At 37.5% G+C, this 23,466-nt stretch overlaps 2 protein-coding genes across 3 annotated transcripts in view; one reads left to right on the plus strand and one right to left on the minus strand.

Annotated features, from left to right (window-relative positions):
* The first annotated feature begins 463 nt into the window (after positions 1-463).
* LOC146497523 (macrophage mannose receptor 1-like) lies at positions 464-20,445 on the plus strand. The gene is made up of 32 exons (XM_085141855.1): positions 464-1,052; positions 1,275-1,631; positions 1,757-1,927; positions 2,619-2,774; positions 3,657-3,767; positions 4,012-4,149; positions 4,252-4,428; positions 4,712-4,866; positions 5,768-5,881; positions 6,303-6,418; positions 6,554-6,702; positions 6,791-6,990; positions 7,844-7,965; positions 8,109-8,181; positions 8,263-8,416; positions 8,752-8,790; positions 9,035-9,198; positions 9,317-9,381; positions 10,918-11,018; positions 11,153-11,295; positions 11,440-11,545; positions 12,620-12,744; positions 12,910-12,957; positions 13,144-13,179; positions 14,481-14,583; positions 15,117-15,349; positions 15,556-15,721; positions 15,899-16,066; positions 16,154-16,270; positions 17,073-17,234; positions 17,642-17,665; positions 17,741-20,445. Exons 1-32 carry the CDS (start codon positions 989-991, stop codon positions 17,953-17,955), a joined length of 4,272 nt encoding a protein of 1,423 aa, XP_084997981.1. The 5' UTR covers positions 464-988; the 3' UTR covers positions 17,956-20,445.
* cacnb2b (calcium channel, voltage-dependent, beta 2b) overlaps positions 19,991-23,466 on the minus strand; it is a 45,464-nt gene continuing 41,988 nt past the window's right edge. For both annotated transcript variants that reach the window (XM_085141857.1, XM_085141858.1), the window contains exon 13: positions 19,991-23,160. In XM_085141857.1, coding sequence (XP_084997983.1) covers positions 22,327-23,160 — 834 coding nt within the window. In that variant the 3' untranslated portion in view covers positions 19,991-22,326. The remainder of the gene's footprint in view (positions 23,161-23,466) is intronic.

The raw sequence follows: 23,466 nt of genomic DNA on the forward strand, positions 1-23,466 counted from the left end.
TAATAGTCTCATTGGGGCCAAGATATACGTTTTATAGTTGCCTGGTATCAATGTTTGTTCATCTGCCTTTATTTATTTATTTAAAGAACCCATAGGTGGGAATGTGAGTTGTCTGTCTCTGCATGTTAGCCCTGCGACAGACAGGCGACCTGTCCAGGGTGCAGGGTATGGTAGCTGGAATAGCAACATACCCAAGGATAAGCAGAAGAGAATGACTGATATGATGAAACTGGGATTTTTGTTACACTTAATTATTGCAAACACAACTAAAACTATAACTGAAACTAATCAAAACTAAACTGAAACTAAGGATTTTCAAAAAATAAAAACTAAACTAAACTAGCAAACAATTGGTTAAAAACTAATTAAAACTGATATAAATTGAAAATCTGAAGTCAAAACTAAATAAAAATAAAAACTAATGAAAATTGCAAAACTATTAAAACCCTGAGACTTACATTGTGTGTTTTCTCCTCAAGGTAACACTGATTCATCAGCTATACTCAATCTTGAGTTTTAGTAATAATAAAGCTTTAATTGTATTGCACGTATCAAAACTGTTAATGTAAAGTGTATAAGAAAAACACATGTACATCCATCATATAGGTAGGGGGCAAAGACTAAACAGGATAAATGATAAAAACCGGTACATCAGTTTAACAGAACCAGTGCATCCACGGAAAGTCCACTGAGTTCTTTCAGGCCTTCACAGAAGGATATCATAACTTCCTCAGCGTGGTTGTTGCAACATAATTGTAACTGCAAATCTAACACTTCCTGTTTCACACACTGATTTGTTCATTACTCAGTTTCAATCACATAGTAATTTGTGTAATACTGGAAGTTGATAAGGCCCTCCTTGTTCCTCTGAGACAGAACAAATAATACTCTTTGGACTGGTGGTCAACAGTCATTCACACAAGCCTTAAACACTTTGCAAGAAATGAATGTATAAAGTTTTCTGCTACGAAATGCAAGAATACTAACAATGAGGACAACTTGTAAAATCTTTGTGATCCTCATCCAAACATTTGATTGTTTGGCTTCAGATGGTACAGTAATCCAACTTTTAATTTTAATCTTTTGTCAGATTTTATTGATTTCCTCTGCTCTGTATTTTTAAAACAAGCGTGTTTATCCTGTTAATTTATGTCAGCATATCATTTGGCTCTTCTTGTCAGCAAGAAGAGCCAAATGATTCAGAGTCAATGAGGCACCAAAAGCAATCCCAGTCATGGAAATGAAGTGAATTTATATCAATTATTTTTCAACAGACTCACCATTTCAGCTAAATAACAGGGGCACTGGTTTTTGTTTGATAAAAACAATTAACCACTGCAATGACATTCGCTGGACAACTGGTGATCGACTACTGGTTCTGCAGAGGAACAAGTGCCTGGGTGTCCAGGGAAAAAGTGTGGGCAGTGAAGTAAACCTCTACGATTGCGATGAAGCCAGTGAGCTCCAAAAGTGGGAATGCAAGAACGAAACAGTGCTCGCTCTTAAAGGCCAGGAGCTTTACATTGAGCTCACTGCAGATAACACAGCCATTCTCTCCAGGACAACAGGACCAAATAACCACCTCACAATTTCAGGAACATCCAGTGGTGCCTGCACAAGAACTTATAGAGGTATTGTGCCATGTGAAAAAGAATATAATGCAATTTATAGCTTCATGTCTTAAAGCTGTTTGTGATAAATGTGTTTTACAGTCACTCTTTGTTTTGTTTGTTTGTTTGTTTATTTGACCTTTTAGAGCTTTTTACCATCGGTGGAAATGCAGCGGGAAGGCCGTGTATGTTTCCCTTTCTATACAAAACTCAGTGGTATTCAGACTGTACTAAATTTGACTCCTCGGAAAAGCGTCTTTGGTGTGCAGTTGAAACAAACTATCAAAGCGAACGCTGGGGGTACTGCCCAACTATATGTGAGTAATGAAATCAATTGAAGTAAATAATTGAACTATTAGGACCTACAATTATTTTTCAGAGCTCTTACAAGGATTCTCTCGTTTGTTATATACTTTTAACTTAAGTCAACTCCCATAGCTGAACAGAGGCAAAAAAATCAACATTGAGTTAGAGAAGTAAAGTATTACCTTAACTATTGCACCAGCGTTGTTGAAGACCGGGGCCAGAATTGGCCTGGGAAAGACTCCAAACCAACCCACTGGAAGACTCTGGAAAATATGAAGAAGTGCATAGACTTTAAACTTTTAACTGTATTTTGATAAGTTCTGCTGCTTTTCTTATATTCCCAATTTTCCTTGATTATGACTCAATCACTATTTCCATTCATACTACAACAAAGTAGTTACATTATAGAAAAACAATTAAATGACAGAAAAGCTGTTTTCCCCCCCCAAAAACAGACAATTTTTCTTTGAATTGAAAAAAAAAAAAACTTTTATCTTTTAAAAAGATAAAGGACAGTGTGAGCTACCAGAATCTTTTCTGTCATTTTATACATTTCTCATGCGGAGAACCTGAGCTATACATTTGAATTGCATTGAAGGAAAGCTGAGTTTCACTGATTTGGCTCACTAAAGATTAAAGTTACCCATGATCTAAAATGAGTTTGACATAACTTATAAACATATATGCATTTTGTATATACAGCCAAGGAAGACTGGAATATGCACCCAACAACGGGAGCGTATTACCAGCTTAACATACAGTCAGCTTTGACTTGGCACCAGGCACAAGTCAGCTGCAAACAGCAGGGAGCTTCTCTTCTCAGCATCGATGATCCTCACGAGCAGGCTTATATCACAGGTAATGTGCCTCGGACACACTGAAAAAGTGATCATGTATTTATGTGCATACTTTAACTCCTGTAAAGTATGTGTATCCAAACATAGTATTTTATTCTATTTTATATAGTATGTTATTCTTTTTATCTTATTCTATTCCATTGTTTTTCTTGACTGTTGCTCCCTGTAACTTTGCACTGTCCACTTTCTGTCGTGACTCAACAAATTTCGCACATGTGTGACTAATCAGAGTTTATCTTATCTTATCTTTTCTTATCTCTTATCTTTGTGTTATGGATTACATGATTTTTCCCCCCCATCATTTAAAAAAAAGAACATTAACACTAGTTTTGATTATTGTTAAGATAAGATAAGATAACCTTTATTAGTCCCACGCGTGGGAAATTTGTTTTGTTACAGCAGTGGACAATGCAAAGTTGCATAGAAAAATTAGAAGAAAAAAACACTGGAATAATATATCCATAAGATACTGTACACAATAGAATATAATAAAATAAAATAAAAATAAAATAAAATATTATATACAATCGAATAAAATAGAATACAAATGCTATATACAATATGAGTATAATACAAAGATGCCAGAAAGAGTATTGCACTTAGTGTTATTGCTATTGCACATGTGTGGATGTGTGTGTTTGATCAGTTGAAGTCTTTGTTGTGGAGTCTGACAGCAGTGGGGAGGAAAGACCTGCGAAATCTCTCCATCCCACATTGTGGGTGCCGCAGCCACTGAAGGAGCTGCTCAGTGCTGTCAGAGTCTCCTGCATGGGGTGGGAGATGTTGTCCAACAGGGATGATAGAGGTTACAATTAGAGATTTATTTAACGCAAAGTGAAAGACAATTTTTCTTTTTCATTTCTGTACTCAATGGCTCCAACAGCACTGCTATGGAAAGGGGGCAATACACTTTGGATTGGACTGATCCTAGATCCAGAACATGGCTGGAAATGGATAAATGGCAGGCCTTACCGTTACATGAAATGGGACTCAGGTGATATAATATATTCTAGCAGATTACTGGTAAAACAGCTGTTTAAGTTAGCATAAAGACATGAAAGAGGCAGAACAGTCTGACTCTCTATGACGGCAATAATAAAACATATTAATAGAAAATATACAATTTGTTTAACTGAAAAAAACTGAAATGCATCTGCAAAAAGAAAGATAGAAATTGGAGCCCCGGTATAAGACTGTTATAGAGTTAACATGTAAAGTATATCTATCATCATGTTTAGGACATCCACTTCCTAATCTGGGATACAACTGTGCAGTTGTTGATCCTACTGTATGGTACCTTTGGCAAAGTTTACCTTGTAGCAATAAACTGGGCTACATCTGCTACAGTAAAGAGGCTGAAGAAGCTCCTACACAAGGTAAATAAAAATATATTTTTTTTTCTTCAGATTTTGGTTACAGCATAACTGAAATATTCCTCAACACTTATTTTATTACTTTACTTTGTTATTTATGATCAGCTGGGACAGGTTTTTGTTCAAACCCCTGGATACACTACAATGGCCACTGCTTCCACAGGAATCAGGCTCAGAAAACATGGTCTGAGGCTCAAGTAGCTTGCCACCAGGATGGAGGAGACTTAGTGAGCATCCACAGTGTGGAGGACCAAAGCTTCATCATCTCTCAGCTTGGATATAGTATGTATGGATATTTATTTTAAAAAGGATCATTGTTAAGGAACAAATAATTAAAACAAAAAATCCCCGTAAATCCTCAGGTGCTGGTCTCTATTCCTTATGTTAATGAATCAATACTTTGACATCAGGAAAATATAAAGACCATTGAGGTTATTCAAAAGATTTACAACCATGAATAAAAACAAGCGAACTGTATGGAATATGTTTTCTAACATGCATGTAATCCATTTGTACATTTGGAAAAATACAAAAATGTCCTTTTATTTTTAACCAACGTCTGCAGCATCCACTGATCAGCTTTGGATTGGAATGAATGACAGGAAGACAGAGGGGTTATTTGACTGGTCTGACCACTCGACTGTCGCCTTCACCAGCTGGGAGTTTGGGAAACCAGCTGTGTCTTCTGAAATAAAAGACTGTGTTCTCATGTGCGGAGAGGTACGCAGCATCATCGAGTGCATACGGTGCACATATTACTTCAATCTACACTCACTGGCCACTTTATTAGGCAGTTTGGCAGCAACTCAGTGCATTTATAGGGAGCCGTTGATGTTTAAACAGAGCATCAGAATGGAAAACAAAAATGATGATGACTGCTTTCAGCTTTGTCTACTTTGAGAAGACAACAGTAACTCAAATATTCAATAACCAATACAATACAACCTGAGGCTGTAGAGCATTTCTGAACACTAGGGATGGAAATAGATAATAATTTTGTGATTCAGATTCCATTATCAATATTACTCATTGATTCGATTACTTGTCGATTCTCTTATCAATTCTTTTCGGGTTCTCATTGGCTCTGCTTTGAGAGTCACCACCATTGCTGAGCAGTATATCAAAACATTATAGTCATGCAAATTAATTGCACACTGTGTGGTCAAATGTTTGTGCATGTTGGAGTTATTTCCCTTCTTTGTTCTGATCAGTGTATTCTCATTGCTTTTGTTACCTGTTGAAGCTCAGAGTCTGCCTGCCGGATTGGGGTCAAAATTCACTCAGCTTTATCGTCACTCTGGGTTTTCGGCTAGCTTAGTGTTAGGATGCTTTCTGCGCAGGTGTTTGCTAAGAGTTGTGTCAGGAGTGTAATACATTTGTTTCTGTCCCGGATGCAGTTTGCACTTTATCAGCGCTCTCTCTTTTGTGCAATAAAAATAAAAGTCCATATATACACACTGAAGACTGTACCACTGTCTTTCTCTTCCAACATACTATACTGAACACACAATGCACAGCATATACAATAAATATTTACATTAACATATGACATTAAATTTTTAAAGTTTAAAAAAATACCAATACCAGTACTTCCAGATCTACTTATGGTACTTTGTTACAGAATGGAAACTGGGCAGATCGTGTATGCGAGGAGCAACATGGCTTTATTTGTAAGAAGATGAGTGCCTTAAGACCATCTGGAGAGGAAGTGGAGCAGAACACAGGCTGCAAAAATGTGAGTATAATTATGAATTTGTTTAAAAAATAAACCATAAGAATTGTGAAGTTATTAGGTTGGGGTTGAGGTTGCATGAAATAATGATTATTTAATTAAATGAATACTGTTTTCTGCAAAATTTAAAGCTAAAGAATAATTTCGTACAATGAGACAATTAGGTGAAAGTTAGTGGACTGGGTTGCTTGAGCGTGTTGACAGTCGTTTTTAACATGACCGATGTTTGACAAATACTGTTGAACCTGTTCACTCATTTCAAGCTCCATATTATTACTCATGGGAGCCCCACACAGCTGCTGGGTCATAATAAGAACTGACCATAACTGAGCTTTAAAAAAAAAAAATCCCCTTTTCCTTGTCATTGTTAAAAATCTGAATCATTTACAGTGTTTCTTCATGATCTTCTTTTCCATCAAACCAGGGGTGGAGGAGACACGGCTCATACTGCTACTTTATAGGAATACAGACTAAAACATTTGATGAAGCTAAAGATGACTGTAAAGGTTCCCTTTCTTACTTAGCTGATGTTTCAAATGGGTAAGATTTGTTTTACATGTGTTTATTCCATATGTTTTGAGCGCACAAAGCAAAATGTGAACGAAAAACAAACATAAATAATCACATCAACTTTTGAAGCTTTTTAAACGGCTGTACTCTTGAAATTATTTTCAGGGTGGATAATGCATTTCTTGTAAGCTTGGTGGGGATGCGACCAGAGAAATACTTTTGGCTGGGGCTTTCAAACCAGAAAAATACTGAAGAATTTGTATGGACCAACACAGACTCAGTGAGATTCACACACTGGAATGCTGAAATGCCAGGTATGGTGACACATTTAACTCCGTCAGTAAGACATTGCAGAACGTAGCCTCACAACTAAATTTTTTATTATTTCCCTGACAATGAAAGGGAACAGACAGGGTTGTGTTGCGATGAAAACTGGGATTTTTGCTGGCCTCTGGGATGTGGTGCCCTGCACAAATAAGGAGAAATACATCTGTAAGCACCTGGCCGAGGGGGCAGTTTTAACCCCTCCACCACCCACTCTTTTCCCTCCTGAGTGTGCATCTGGCTGGACTCACCTGGGATTTAGTAACCGGTGTTTTAAGGTACAATCTCAAGGAAAAACTTAATTTGATCAGGTTGTCCTAACTCATACTAAAGACAAGATCATATACTTATATATGAAGGGCCATCAAAAAGTTCCCAGTATAGATCAATAAAAGTGATTTAAATGTGCTAAATCTCCCTTTTAAACCAGCTTCTATTTTCACATCACTTCATTGCAGTCTTGTGATCTTCCTTTGTGCTTGTAACTCTGCAGTGCATGCTGGGTCTCCTCCAGTTGTGATACTCAACTTAATTTTACATTTTGCGAAGTGGACAATGTTCCAGCGAGGCAAAAATTGGGAATGTTTCAAGTTGGCAAGCAAAGATTATGCTGGTACGGCCAAAGTAACACTGTGTTTTTCAGTGCTCGCTATAGTAGTGCACGCTAGCATGCTAGCATACACCATGTTTCAGGCTACAGTTCAAGTAATTCTGGTCTCACTCTTCACACGGCAGTCTGTCATTGTGGTTGGAAACTGTTCAGCTAAAACCTGCAGAAAACTGCTCAGTCATAGCAGCAGACCCAGCTTCCATCAGCTGTGTTGATCCTTTTGTAAGACATTTGCACCAATTTAAAACAGAAGTTGTTTTTTGCTGTTTGTGCAAGTTTAAGGTCTATGTTGAAACTGCAGAGAGCACAGTGTGTATGATCAGAGCAGCACTTCCAGAAAACAATTTAAAAACAGCAGCCTGACAAAAATTTAATTGGGTAATATTTTAATGTTTAAGTCCAGTAACCTTTTGATCACCCCATGTGAATACAACATCTTAGCCTTTGTACAGTATATAAAAGTTCTGTGACCTTGACATTACCAAATCACACTGAGCATCTTTATGCCGGTTGGTGTTAAGTTGTTTGATAGGTATTCTACACAAAAGAAGACCTGGTATGAAGCCAAAGATTACTGCAGGGCTATCGGAGGAGACCTGCTCAGCATCCACAGTTCTGTTGAGCTTCAGTCCATACAACCTAGGTACAGTATAAAAGAAAATAGAACTAGTTGTTATAATAATAATAATAATTGCTAGCAAGTTCTTCCACAGATAACTAATGAGTTGGAAAATGTCTAACAATTATTTTTTAAGTTTATATCAATAATGTAAATTTCTATTACAGATTACAAGCAGCTTGGATTGGACTTAGTGCCCCAGATCCTGGTACAGGTTATGTATGGAGTGACGGAACTCCAGTAAGTTGTTCATTTTTATGCATTATTCAGAAGATGCAATTAAATAAACAACTTTTTTTCATTGCTTTCTTCTTTTTAAAGCTAAATTTCCAACAATGGAAGATTGGAGAGCCAAACAATAAAAATAATGTTGAGTCTTGTGTGGAAATGAAACCAGAGCGCACATTCAGAAGACAATCTTGTAGCGACATACACTGTGAGAAATACAGCGGATGGCTGTGCCAGATCCGTGCAGGTGAAATTGCTAACCAAACACATTTCTCTCTCTAAGATGCATTTGTTGAAGGTGAACTCAGTGAGAGTAACTTTCCCACAATGTCTTCCTAAGATTTATTGTCCTCAGATTTTGGAGTAAACATCAAACTATTGATAAAATCTTTATTTGGGAGCTGATTTTGTGTACAGATTGGTTTGTTCCTATATGCACGATTTCTTGGTCTAGTACCCATGTTCTTGAACACTAGGATGCACAGTCATATTTCTTAACATATTCTCTGCTTATAGCTGTGTTGCAGAACCTCGAATTCTCTGTCCAGTGTACTGTTTTTAAATGATTTTATAACAATACAGGAATTACCCCAAATCCGCCTCCAGACCCCGTCACTCCAAGTAAGTCTGGCATTTTTTTCATCAAACCTGAAGAAAATCACCTTTATCTCCATTTTTTTGTTCTTCAAAGCACAATAAAGCTTATAACTGTGGGTTAACTTTTTAAAACCTATAGCTGATCTGTTGTTCAGTCCACTAAATTTTCAACCACACAACCACTATGTCTTCCTAAAATAAGAGAAAATCAAAAAAACAACAGTTATAGTGAATACAATCCATATTGCATGTTTTGATCTATTTCCAGGCTATAATAAAACATCAGATGGGTGGTTTGAATGGAACAGGAATCAGTATTATATTAACAGAAATCAGATGGGCATGGAAGATGCTCGTCGGTACTGCCAGCAGAGGCATAGTGACTTGGTAACTATCAGCAGTGAAGCTGAAAGGGTCTTTCTATGGAAACTGGTGAGCAGCAACATACTGTACTACACTACTAGCATCCATTTCTACAGAATTTAAGTTCAGGTCATGCTACAAGTTAAATATTTCTGATTCAGCCTCCTTTCTACATATCTATGGCTAGATACAAGACACAGGTCATCGTCCTTACTGGATTGGCCTCATTGTAGATCTTGATGGAACATTTGCGTGAGTATAAAACAAATAATGTTTCTAAGTAAATTCCAAAAAATTGATTCTGTTCATCTGTATGGAGCGTTTTCAGTGGGAGAAATGTCCAAGTGGCTTCTTCAGTTTCAGCTGACTGCAGGTTTCACCAACCTTATAAACAGTACATTTGCATAATGACTGAAAGCAGCACCACTTAATGAACAATGGGCTAGCCCCACCCATCATGTAGGGTGAGGCTAGGTTTCACAATGAACTCACCCGAAACCCTGGCTGATTGTGACCTACACCCGTTTTCACACCTCGGCTCATGTGATTAGAGGATTATCAGGGGATCCTTTTGTCCCTCTTTGGTGGGTTACTCCCACAGAGCTTAAATCTGGGACTCTCCACCATTTAACGCTAGAAATGAAAAAGCTTCTCGGCTGAGAGGTGAAATGTCTTCAAGAAACTTAAAGAAGTACAGACGCTTTTCTTTCCAAGCTCCTTAGACTTCCTTGAACATTAATATGCAAATTCTCATTCTAAGTAAATTACATAAAAATGTAAAAAGAGAAAGAAACTTAACAAAAATAGTTGACATATAGCCGATATTACCTGATGAACACTGTGTTGTGTTATTTGCAATTTGAAAATTAGGAATGAAAAAACTACTTTTTCAGGTACTTTGTCAGGTACACCTTGCTTGTACCAGTTTGGACCCCTTTTTACTGCCAGAAGTGCCTTAATTCTTAATGGCATAGATTCAACAAGGTGCTGGAAATTAGAGGTGGGTTCGATAATCGATTTTTCAATTAAAATCGATTTTAGCTTGAATAAAGCAATATCGATTTATTAAATCCTGAATTGATTTTTAAATATAAAAGTGTTTTGCCAGAAACGGCAGAATCTCAGGTTAAAGCTCACAAAACTATTTCAACAACCAACAAACAGCTGAAACAGCAAATGAGAGCAGGTAAACAGATTTCGCACAAAGACGTACACACAAAGTGCGGTCCCAACGCATCAGAATCTGCGAGATGTCGGTCAGGGTTTTGTCACTATTCAACCAAAATTTACTGAACCAGCAGCAAAAGAAGTTCGAAACTACGCTTCACATTTGATAAACATCATCATTAATTCTCTCTTACTTTTGCTGTTTTTCTTTCCCCATGATAAAATCACACAACCATAACCACATCCCAAAGTGCTCTATTGGACTGAGAGCTGGTGACAGCGGAGGCCATTTGAGTACAGTGAACTCATTTTCAAGTTCGAGAAACCAGCTTGAGATGATTCGAGCTTTGTGACATGGCTCATTATCCTGATGGAGGCAGCCATTACATGATGGGAATACTGATTCATGATGTGGAAACCTTTTTTACTTTTAGGAATACACTTAAAACTAAACTAGAAGTTTCCTTTTTTGATAAATCCTATAGTTTAGACTGGTCATCCTAATGAGAAGTGATTTGGCACTATTTAAAGATTTTTGAATTGTTCCTAACACACAGTGAGTGTAGAAGGTAGAAAAAAGAAATGCACATTTATGTTTTTGAAAATTTGTGTTTCAAAAAGCTGGATGGATGATTCTCCAGTCGTCTTTCAAGCGTGGAGTGAAAATCAGCCCAACTTCCAGAACAATGACGAGAACTGTGTGGCTATTACTCCCTCTAGGGGTGAGTAAGCTGATACATTTTCACTAGCTTTCATCCAAATATTAACATGAGTATAAAACACTAATGAAGTCCATTATCTGCATATTTATTCTTTCAATTACAAAAAATATTTTATATTTGGAATCGGCTCACAGGGTTCTGGCATGATTATAACTGTGGATTTCAGCTTTCCTTCATTTGTAAACGCAATAGCTCAATGCCCGAGCACATTTCAGTGGTACCAACTGTTCTTCCAAAGGGTGGCTGCCCACAGGACTGGAAAAAATTTAATTCAAAGGTCAGAGTCACTCCTAAATATTGTCTCCTAAAGAAATGTGATGTAACTCATTAGTGTGTTATAACACTGCATTTTAAAAACTACAGTTATGCATAAGAATGAGCAAATCTGAAGTATCACAAGCTGATCATTTTTCAACTACAGTGTTACAGCATCATTAACAGGGAGTTAGAGATGTGGGAAGGAGCAAGAACACAATGCAAAAACAAAGGAGGAAATCTGGCCTCTATTCTCTCAAAGCATGTGCAAGGTTTGTCCTTTTTATATTATACATTCTCTTTTATAACAAAGGAGTCAAAAGGTCTGAACCCAATCATTATTTGTGTTTTTATGCTCTGTCATACTGATAGAAAGATCTATTTTATGTTACCAGGAAAAATATGTAGTGGGCACATGAAAGTGTGTCCATAAAGTGTGGCATCTTTTCCTCTGATCCCTTCAGTTTTTTGGTTGCTTTTCTTTATCACATACATTTTCCCTGCAGACATGCTGATGGGTTTCCCAATCAGGCTTCAATAAGAAACATAGTTATGCTTTTGTGTGATGTGCATGTAGTAACCTGTGATGTAAACTGTCTAGATGTGTGTAGGACAAGAGACTATTTTATTGCATAAAACAGCGCTTAGCTTATTGCGCTGCTGGATACACTTGGCCAGACAAGGAAAAATAATTTACTGACTCCAGTTCGGTGGTCTGGTGAGCCACCTGTCACCTGACTCACAGAGACTTTCCTCCACCCTGTCCTCATTCATAAAGTGCTTTATAAGCCTGAACATTACAGCTAACGGGTGGATTTTCCTGCTTCAGTGCAGCTAGCCACACAGCATACAGCCTTTCACTGCTAACAAAATAGAGAGTAAAAGTGGACAGTATATCCTCAGTCTCTTAACATAAAACTTGTTGCAGCCAGGGACAGCACAAAAGTGATCCCCCTAAACTGATTTTTAGTTTAATTTTCTCTTGAATTACTGGTTCTGTTACTAGTTAGCTAACATAAACTAATTTAAGTCTATTGACCACAACCAACCAACCAAACTGGTCATGTAACGTTCCGTACTGTCAGAAGATGGCAGTAAACGTGTTTTTAAAGTTTAACTTTAAGCACTTATTTCTTAAATCCAGCTACACAGGCAGTGTTACATCTATGTCAGTTTTTGAGAGCAGGGCTCCATAATGTAAAACCATAAATGTAAATGATGACACACAGTGCTCACCAGTGCCCTGTCCTACCATTTTCTTAATTTAAACTGCTAACATGAAATTCAAAATAAGTATATATTTGTGACAAACACAAAACAATGTCTGTTTTTTATATTATTTCTAGTGTTTTTGACTTCTAAAATGTTGGACGCGCCTACTACAAACCTCTGGATCGGTTTACATTATTTGCTTGGTTATTCATTTTACTGGACCGATGGACAACCAGTGCGGTACACCAACTGGCATTCTGTGAGTGGTCATCAGTGTACTTGAAGTTTAACCTTGTCAGTTTTGTTATTCCTCCTACTTTACAACAACAAAAAATTATTAGCATTATAGTCATTTGTATACATCTGAATTGTATACACTGTATTTCTGTGCATTGTTAAGCATGTTTAACGTACCAGTCTTCAGTTGCAGATGACTGGGCACTGGATGCATTTTACGGATGATGAGGATGAGGTACTTGATTATTTAACTGGAAGGTGCAATAACAGTTAATTTGTTACAACTCACAGAAAGGTCTTGTGTAGTTAATGATTCTAGCACATGATACATTGAGCTTTTTATTTAATTGTCATTATATATAATATACTTTCTCCTTATATTCAAATATCACTCTAGTTCATATCCTAATTTTCATTGCAGAGAGATCATCGCGGTTATTTCTCAAGAGATGCCAGGGTAACTACTCTCCTTATGCCACATTGAAAAAAAAAAACAGTTAATATTATTTACCCTTGCATACTATTTGTATTCTATATCTTGATCCAGACCAAGAATTCCATCATAGTATTGATACAATAATAATTTAGAACAAAGCTCAATTTAGCACGATAAATAGTCTATCTGGAATGGATGAGGAATCCATCACATAACTGGAAGTCTGGGACTTCCAGATACAGACAGGCAAACTGGTGATGGCTAACCAATCAGCCATAGTGTGGCCAAGCAGTGGAAGACACCCGTAGTGAAGGGAACAGTGGTCCTAGTGGTAACAAGGGCACCCGGGGCAGTGACCTTGGCGAGTATGTGCGTCAGATCCCAGGAACAACATACGAGATCTCACGTTAGAACAACGCAGTCCTAGGAACAGCAGAGATGCTGTGCAGCCTAATCCTTTATTGACCAGAAGGTCCCTTTCTCTCATGTTTAACCTGAGTAGCGAAAGACCGCAGGGGGTTTGCAAACGATGTGCCGGGAGTTCGCTGTTCTCGCCCTGGCTAGCTATCAAGATGGTGGGTAACAGACGTCTCCAAAAAACGTCGGAGCACTTTTGCAAATATGTGATATCTTGATAAACAGAGCAGATATTTGAAGTTTACACAGCTACATTCAAGCCTGAAAATATGTTAAAAAATAATTTTGTGACCCAGAAAGAGTAAAAAGAGTAATATTAAAACTAAGCAGCTGCTGCCATTGTTGGAAACTGGAATTGGCTGGGCTGTGCTATAAATTCTGGGATATGGTAGGCCACGAAGGATACACCCAACCCATCCTTCAAATCTGGGGAAAAGGAGGACGCATTTGTCGGCTGCTATTGAAGGAGTCTCTCGCTGTGATGTAATCGGCCTACAAATGCGGCCTCAGGAGGATGCAGCCTATGAATTTTGACACCCCCATTGACCTGGAACAGCTTCAATGTTCAAAAATTCGTATCACCTGTACAACATTCAAAACATAATAAATAACCCCACCCCACCCCCACCCCCCCAAAAGAAAAAAGAAAAAGTAGTATTCTTTTTGTTTAGTCATCAAATGTCATAATAAAATAATGACATTTAGGACATTTCTCCTGTCAAATGTCAAAACACATCAAATTTGACCTGAAAAGTATATAAGGGTTAATAATGAATTAAAGAAATTGTTCACAGTAGTGTATTGGCAATAAACACAAACCATAAATATGGAAAGTAAGGCCAGCAAAACAGATCCAGATATAACCTTAGTTTCTTTATTTCTATTCTTTCTGTCTGTCTCACCAGAGAGGATGTGCTGTGATGACAACTGATCGTACCAGTGGTATTGGGAAATGGGACCAAAGGTCCTGCAGTGACAAATATGGATATATCTGTCTTCGTAATCTTGGTGAGCCAAGATTTTCAAATGCTTGTTATATATATTTATTTAATTGTATTTTTATACTGTAGCGCATCAGGAAAATGCTGTAGCTCTATGTATGTAGCTCCTCCTGTTCCAGCATATCCCTAAGGTGCTCTATTGGGTTGAAATCTGGTGACTGTGGAGGCCAACTGAGTACAATGAGCTAATTTCACATGTTCAAGAATGTGTTGTATTGCTGCCATGAGAGCGTATATAGCATTAGAACACAGAAGTTAGTATATTGTTTGGAAAAAAATGTTTGACTAACTATCAGTGCATTTTGTGTCATGGTCCTGGGTCTTCAAATCAATGTTTTGAGTTTTTATTTTGAATTTAAGAGTTTCTCAGTTTTGTTTTGTTTTTAATCTAGCCTTATTCCAACAGAATAGTGTCACAATTGGGCAAATAAGTAATTTCTTCTCGGAAGCAGAACAATATTCTAGCCTTCAAACATAGATGAAGCAAATTAAAATTGAATTAAGTTTTTTAACTATTTTATTTATTTTTACTGTGCACAGATCCATCTCTCCCAGACTCCCCTGAACCAACAGCTAACAATGGCTATGTGAAAATACTTAATGATTCAATCAAAGTTGTTACTCAGGAAATGAACTGGGATTCAGCCAAAAAGTACTGTGAGCTTGATGGCGCTAACCTGGCTAGCCTGCGAAATGAGTGGTCACAGGTCTATGTTGAGCTGATGGCTTTGGAAATGGAAGGTCCTTTGTGGATTGGACTGAACAAAAAGCAGGTACAGCACACAAATGGTTTCACCTAATCTACTTGTAACTTTACTAATGTAAATGTTTGCGTAATTATTTAGTTATGGTATGGTAATTATTTCGTTTTGCTAATGTACCTGATGTTAATAAATCCCCTGTAGGGAATTTACACTCTGCATTTAACCCATTCACCCAGTGAAGCATGTTATATATCATCTTCATCTTTTTCCTTCAGACTGGATATTTCAGACCTATTGACGGCTGGGAAATGACCTTTTCCAACTGGGATCGATTGGAACCAAACATGCAACAATCTTGTGTGTATGTGAATAATAAAAATGGAAAATGGAAGACTGCTGATTGCACTCACAACATGGCCAGTGTTTGTATGAAGTCTACAGGTAGGGCTCATGTAAAATCTGATAAAGCGATCCTGCATTTCTGGCACTATGAACTATTTTTTTTATTTCGCTATTTTAGATCTGACATAGTTTGTTTATTGTATATCAGTACCAATTAAAGATACTTGAATGCTCATTGGATTTAAACTATATATCTGGTTACTTTTGAATTCACAGATGTGCCACCAACAGAGTCAACAGAATCAGCCAGTTTTCCAGGAAATTGCCCTGAAGACCCAGCATCAAGAACTGGTTATACCTGGATACCCTTCAAGGGTTATTGTTACCTCTTTGTCAAAGGAAGTTTTGACTGGGGAGATGCATCTGCACTATGTATAAGATATGGTAAGGATATGGGAATGGTATAATGCAAATTCCCAGTCCATCAGCTGTGTTTGGATTTAACAGTTTGTTTATCTTTTGTTGGTCAAGGTGGAACTCTAACCAGCATTGAAAATCCTGCTGAGCAAAGATTCATTTTTAACAACGTGCTAGTATTTAAAGACAGCCAAACTTTTTTCTGGATTGGCATGTATCAGACTCACAAAGGTACAGTCATTTTTTTCCACTCTTTCATGGAAAAATGTTAATGTATACTTGAAGATAAATAAAAACAGAACACATAAACGGAAAATTATAATTGTAACCGTGACATAAAATAGCTGGTTAGTCTGTCTGGTGCTAGTGTATTTATTATCTCATTCTTATTGGCTGTTTATGCCCTGTCCTTATCTTCAATGTCACGCTGCTCTGTTGTATCTTAATTGCCCCTTGGCAATAAATAAAGTCTCTCTGATTCTGATTCGATCCCATGCTGAAGATTCAAGCTGAGTGTCAATTAACACAATCTTAGTGTTTTAATATAAAATGTGATAAGTGACAGGTTGCTGTGATTGAGAAAGTGATTTTCCTGGACTCTCTGCAGTGACTTGTTACTTACAAGGTAGACCAGCCTTTAGACAGATCCCCAGAGATCAAATTTCCCCAAAAGATTAATGTTTCATGTTGCATTTAGAAAGACATGAAACAAACAATTGAGACAAACTCAGTGATTACTTCAGACTTCTAGACGTCCACACTTCTTTTGGCTACCTGATGACTCATCACCTGTTGACCATTAAGAAGGAAGGGAAAAAAGCAAACTGCCAAACACAACTATGAATATTTGGTAGTGGCGCATTAAGGTGCTAGTGTTGTGTTTTCAGTCACTTCTACTGCTCTGAAGTGGCTAATTAATGTAACTTTTCAAGTTATTCCCCTTTATACATATTTCCTATTGCAAGAGTAAAAATAAAGTACTAGTTTTCTTGCAACTGAAGTAGAGCAAAAGAGAAATTCTGTTTGTTTCTAGGCTTGTGGAAATGGTTGGATAAAACAGCCATTGACTTCGTTAACTGGGGTCCAAATGAGCCTGGCGGTATTGGAATCTATGGAGCAATTGCATCTCTAGATGGGAGTTGGACAACAGGCAATGCGTATAATAGCAAGGGATTTATTTGTAAAGCACCTAAAGGTAAGTCCAGAAATGTAATAGCACAAATGTGCAATACATACACTTAACAACATGTTTCAATTAGTGCTGTCAGCGTTAATCTCATTAAAATGACGTTAACACCATAACCGCATTAACGCGGCGGTTCTCTGTTAGCAAGTTAACGCGGATCACCATGTGGGAGGAGCTGCATGGCGCTAATGCGTTAACAACCTAACCGCGCTGACGCGTTGACACCTTGCAGCCCTCACACGGGGCAATCCGCGTTAACTCACTAACGGAGATTTGCCGCGTTAATGCAGTTATGGCGTTAACAACATTTTAACAAGATTAACGCTGACAGCACTAGTTTCAATTGATTTAGCATTACAGTACCAGTTCCTGCAGTGACACAGAAATTTTTATCTTTTTTTAAATCTTCTTTTTAGTATTACAAGCACCAACAACAATTGGTAAGTTGTGTTTTTTTTATATTTGTCTTACATTTATAATTTAGTTGGACTAATCTATGTGCTCAATCTATACAGCAAGTTCTTCTATAGAGGATCCTAAAGCCAATGGCCACATGGTTTTGGAGGTTATGCTGGGCATTACTGTCACTGCCATAGGGATAGTCATCATCATCTTCCTGTTGAAAAAGTCTGGTATCTGCCAGTCCATCTCTCAAAACTTAACTACCTTTGATAACCCGATGTTCTTTAACAATGAACGGGTCCAGGCTGGTGTAGTGGGTGAAAATTAATTGGTATCAAATGCATATGATGAGAACTCACAACTAACTGTTTAATGTGTATACCTGCATAATCTAATAGAGCTCTGATTTAGAAAATTTCGTTTTATTTAGTCAGTTAGCAGTAAGTGGCATATTTTCAGATAATCTTATTTGATATTTAATTGTGTGTTTTTTTTAAATAATAAAAACTCCCAATTAAAAGATAACTGATCAGTAATTTTAATCCATACATTTTTTTTTCTTTACAAATATAAATGTTAGAATAGCTCTACATGGATAGGTGTAGATTGATTTTTGTGTGTTAACCAAAGTTGGGATGTGCAGTTGATTGTAAATAATGCAAACACTGTCACATACGTGTCCTACTGATCCATTTTGTCTTTGAAATCTTGATCACAGGAAATGAAACAATTTGATTAAAGTTATTTACAAGAATAAAATATCGGTTTCACTTTCTCCAAAAGTTTCATCTGATTTATTCTAGTACTTCCTTTGCTTAGTTTAAAATGTCTCAGCATAATGTCTGGTTACACTAGTTAGTGCAGTGCAGCGAGGAATGCCCAGACCTCTACATTGGAGAGACCAAACAGCCGCTTCACAAGCGTATGGCACAACATAGAAGAGCCACCTCCACAGGACAAGACTCAGCAGTCCGTCTGCATCTAAAGGATGAAGGTCACTCTTTCGAGGATGCCAATGTTCACATTTTGGACAGAGATGGTTTGAAAGAGGAGTGAAAGAAGCCATCTATGTCCACTGTGAGCGACCATCTTTGAACAGAGGCGGTGGCTTACGACACCAACTGTCTGCCATCTATAATCCAGTTTTGAGTTCCCTCCCCAGACACCTTAATGCCCACTCACATCCTGGGCCATCTGACCTCAGGAATTTGCATGATAAGGTGGGGCCAGGTTTCACAATAAGCTCACCTGAAACCCTGGCTGATTGGGACCCACACCCAGTTTCACACCTTGGCTCAGATGATTAGAGGATCATCAGGGGGTCCTTTTGTCCCTCTGTGGGGGGACACTCCCACTGGGACTCCCCAGCATTTGACCTTAGAACTGAAGAAGCTTCTCGGATGAGAGGTGAAACGTCTTCAAGCAACTTAAAGAAGTCCAGACGCTTTTCTTTGCAAGCTCCTTTGACTACTTAACTAGCAAAAATGCTTTATTTTATACACCCATTACATTTATCTACTGGTTAGGTTAGTATTTCTTCATTGGATATAAATGGAAAATAACACTTATGGAGGCATGTGACACACGACACAGGAGCTCTAGTTTTACACTCCAACTTTATTCACCTCCAAACATGAACTGAGCATATCGCGCCAAAACACAGCAGAATCTTTCCTCCCAGCTTGGGTGTGAGTGGAGCCCTCTAGTGGGTCGCCACACATTTTATCTTGAATGTGTGATCATTCTTTTCCAAAAACAAAGCAATAACTTGTAAAAGTGGTTTGGTTTATTCACCGCTAACAGTAATTGAATTCTTCTGATGAAAGGTTTAGTTTCAGAGACGATGATGCTTTAAAATTATACATTGTTGCATTCATAGGAGCGACCGAAAAACATGTTTTAGACCAAAACTAGCAATAATTTATTCAAGTGTTTCTGTTTCTGAAGCAGTGAAAATACCTAATAAAAAGAAAACTCACTTTCTCACAATGGGGAAAATGTACCGAACATGCATTGTAGGGCAATGTAACTGTTCTATGGTTTACTTTATATTAGGTGAACTTTAGCATGAAACATTAAAGATACCCAAAAAAGAAACAAGACAAATACAATCAACTGCACCGTAAATCAAGGAACTATGAAACTATAGATGGGTACAAGAAATCTAATTCACAGAAGATTCACAGTTTGTCCTCTATGATTTTCTTCACAATTACTCTTATTACTTATGAAACATAATTCTATGCAACTTTCAGTTCTCAGATCTGTCAAAAAATCCAATAAAAAATTAGAAATTAGAGCTATGCATGTTGCTATGCTTTGTATTTGATTAAATATTTGAGTTTAGGGCTTAGTGGTTTTGATTTTCTTCGTTTATTAACAAACTAGACTGTACTGCATCGTTTTTGTGGTTTATGATTGTGTTCTGTTTACTTACCCCTCATGTGTGATAGTGGTCTGATCAGCCATTATATATATCCTTGTGTCATTTCCTGTTGAGGTCAGTTATGTTTGTTTGGGCAGTCATTTGGTTTGTTAAGTTTGCAGTTGTTTGCCTGAGTTTAGTTTTGTTTCTTTGACCTCTTTTATGAGCTCAACATTTATTCCTTTTGCTTCTACTCCACTGTACTTTGGATGTAAGTATTATTCTTTGTACTTCATATTTATTTTAAAACTTTACTCATTATTTTGCAGATAATTTTCAATATTATAGGTTATGCTACACAACAATAGTAAAACAATCAACAGCTACATTGAACTCTCTTGCAGCACCACTGTTATCATATTAAATCTATAATGGAACACGTGAACCTGAAAATTGTGCCCACTGTTTTCTGTGTCATTTTCTACATTGACTTTGTTTCTCTTTAAATACTGTGCATTAAACCATTCATCTATCTTGAGAGAAAATTCTCCAAATACTGTAATGGAAAGATAATTTGCTGACAATATGGCTCAGGATTTTATCAGCAAAACACAAATTATAAGTCATGCTTTTCTCTTTCTTGGTACTTAGTCTAGTGGTGGTACCATAAGACCCAGGAAAAGTGTAGCGATAGGAATTTATGTTTAGCTTTCTGTTGGTTTATTTGATGTTTTAAATAAAATGAAAAATACATATGAGCTTGCTTAAATGTTTGTCCATCTTGGTTCCTGTGACCTTAAGTGTTCGGGCAAGTTACCTTGTTTCTCTCTTGCAAAACTGCTGGATGATCTTGAGTTCATCTTGAAAAAAACCTTTGCTGATAGATTCAGTGGACAGTAATTAGTGAGTGAGGTGTCATTTAACACATTTTACAGTTTAATGATTTTCAATAATAGAATGCATATTTGTCGAACTTAACTTCTGAACGCTGTACAAAACCAACAAACAAACAAACAAAGATAGCCAAAAAAAAGTCTTAAAAGGAACAGAGTCAATCCCGTCTTGTTAAGTCTGTGGTTCTACCAAAGTCTTACCAAACAGTGCAAGAGGCTCTCTGGTTCTCCTTACGTTTACTTAACAAGGCAATTATGAAGTATGTACAAATGCATAGAGATTGTATTCAAGCAATATATTTTATCACAAGAAGATGCATAGAGTATCCAGCATATAGCACAGGTCAGTGTCACCAAAAGATTATTCATGCTTCCAGACACAGCAAACACGAGTCAGTAAATATACTTGTACACCAGTGTAAAAAGTAGGAAGTAAAGTAGTGACTTCACTCTCAAATCATGTAGAAAAATAGTTTGACTTTTCATAACAGTGTTTAAAATAACTTGTCTTTGGACACACCAATTTAAATGAAGATGTGACACCGAAATGCACAAGTCGGTTGTTCGCCACAGTTATATGAACATTTGATCAGACAAAAAAAATCTCACTGTGCAGACATGTAGAAGAAAATATCCTAAAATACAACATTCATTGTTGTAACTTTTCTTTCACATTTTGTGCATTTAATGAGTTAGTTAATTGTCAGATAAGGGAGATAAACATTAATGGGCTGCAAATAATGATTTTGTTTAATTGATTAACCTGCCACTTTATACATTAGTAAATTTACTCTTTAGTCAATAAAATGTTCAAAAGATTCAAATTGCAGTTCAATAGCTTAAAGTGACATTTCCAAACTGATTGTTTTGTTTGGTTCAAGAACCAAGTTGACACAAAATAATGTTTCACAATATCAAAACAAAGTCACGGTAAAACATTTTAGTCTGATGTCACAGCTACTGTATACTGAATTAAAACATAATACATGTTTTTTGTTGTTGCTGCTATTCTGAATTACTGTAAACTGAGCATCTTTAGATATTGGACTGATGGTCAGACAAATCCATTGGCTGCAGTGATCATGACAAATTAAAAAAGTAACCTTAGTGGATACTGAAATTATATATGAAATTATTATCGTGAACACTAGACTAGAGCGAGTCATGAGTGTTCTGATGCAGTTTAACCTTGACCACTGTTTGTGCCAAAACACGTATGGAGCCGTAAGACTTAGGATAAAACATACAAAAAATTTTATCTTACAAGAGCTAAAATAAGAAAGAACCAAATGTGTGCATGTGGGACAGGGTAAATCTTTAAAAAATGAAATATGAGGAGAAACATTGACTACAAAGAAGACATAACCTGCCCTGCCCATTAGTGCATTATAAGGGGAGAAGCATAATTCCATGCATCAACCTGGAGTAGAAACAACAGTCACTAGTGTATATAGGAATCTCTGTGCCACTGTCGAGCATCTCTGTCTCTATCTCTATCCCTACCTCGATCCCTATCCCTGTCCCTTTCCCTGTCCTTATGTCTTTCTCTATCCCTATCCCTGTCTCTATCCCTGTCTCTATCTCTGTCTCTATCTCTTTCTCTGTCTCTGTCTCTTTCTCTGTCTCTGTCTCTTTCTCTTTCCCTGTCTCTCTCCCGGTCTGTCTCCCGGTCTCTGCCTGGGTAGTGGTGGTAGCTGTGATGGTTGTGTGCAGTATAGTGATCCGTTGTGTGGTGTGTCCGTGGTGGAATATGCTGGTGATGTCTGTGCTGCCGGTTGCGCTCATTGTGCTCCTGTTCGTAGTCCTCCCCAACATATGGCTGGATGTTTCCACGATGATGTTGGTGGTGGTGGTGGTGATGGTGTTGGTGGTTACTGTTGTGATGATGGTGGTTATGAACCCGGAAGTTACAGTAAATCTCCTCCTCGTCCTCCTTTAGGACATCGTCCACCTCGCCATCCCTCTCCTCGGGCATGTACCTTCGAGGAGGCCTTGAGGCGTAATCCCTGCTCGACTGTATTTCCATGCCACCCGAAGGCTGGCTGTGCTGGGCGTGGCTGTGGTGCTCCGTCCGTCGGTGGTGGTGGTGATGGTGATGGTGGTGGGTGTGCTGGGGTCTTTTTGGCTCAGTCCTCAGGAGCTGCTCTTCCTCCTCTCTCTGGCCCTCCTCAGCGGTCTGCTCCTGAGCCGGGACTGAAGGGGGCTCATGGTCTAGATGGTTCTCCCGTGAGCCTTTCCTCTTAGGGGCACCTGACTTCTTGCTTTTCTGCTCATCCTAGGAAAAAAAGAAAGAAAAAACATAGTGTTTTCTGACTAAATATAACCATTATATCACAGATTATACATCTTACAAATTTAGGCCAGGAAAAGCTTATGGACAGATCTTTATGAAAGTTCTTTTTGTATTATAAATTATAGAACTTGAAATGGTAATTGGGGCAAAAAAGTTAAAAATACGACTTTTAGGCAAAATATTCTCATGAATTAAAAGATAAATGTGATTACATTAGTATAACTGGATCACTGGTTTAAAATGGTCATTCATGATGGAAACCATCATTTTAGCTTAGAATAATATTTA

The sequence above is a fragment of the Neolamprologus multifasciatus genome, chromosome 18 (assembly GCF_963576455.1).
Source record: "Neolamprologus multifasciatus chromosome 18, fNeoMul1.2, whole genome shotgun sequence".
Classification (NCBI taxonomy): Eukaryota; Metazoa; Chordata; class Actinopteri; order Cichliformes; family Cichlidae; genus Neolamprologus; species Neolamprologus multifasciatus.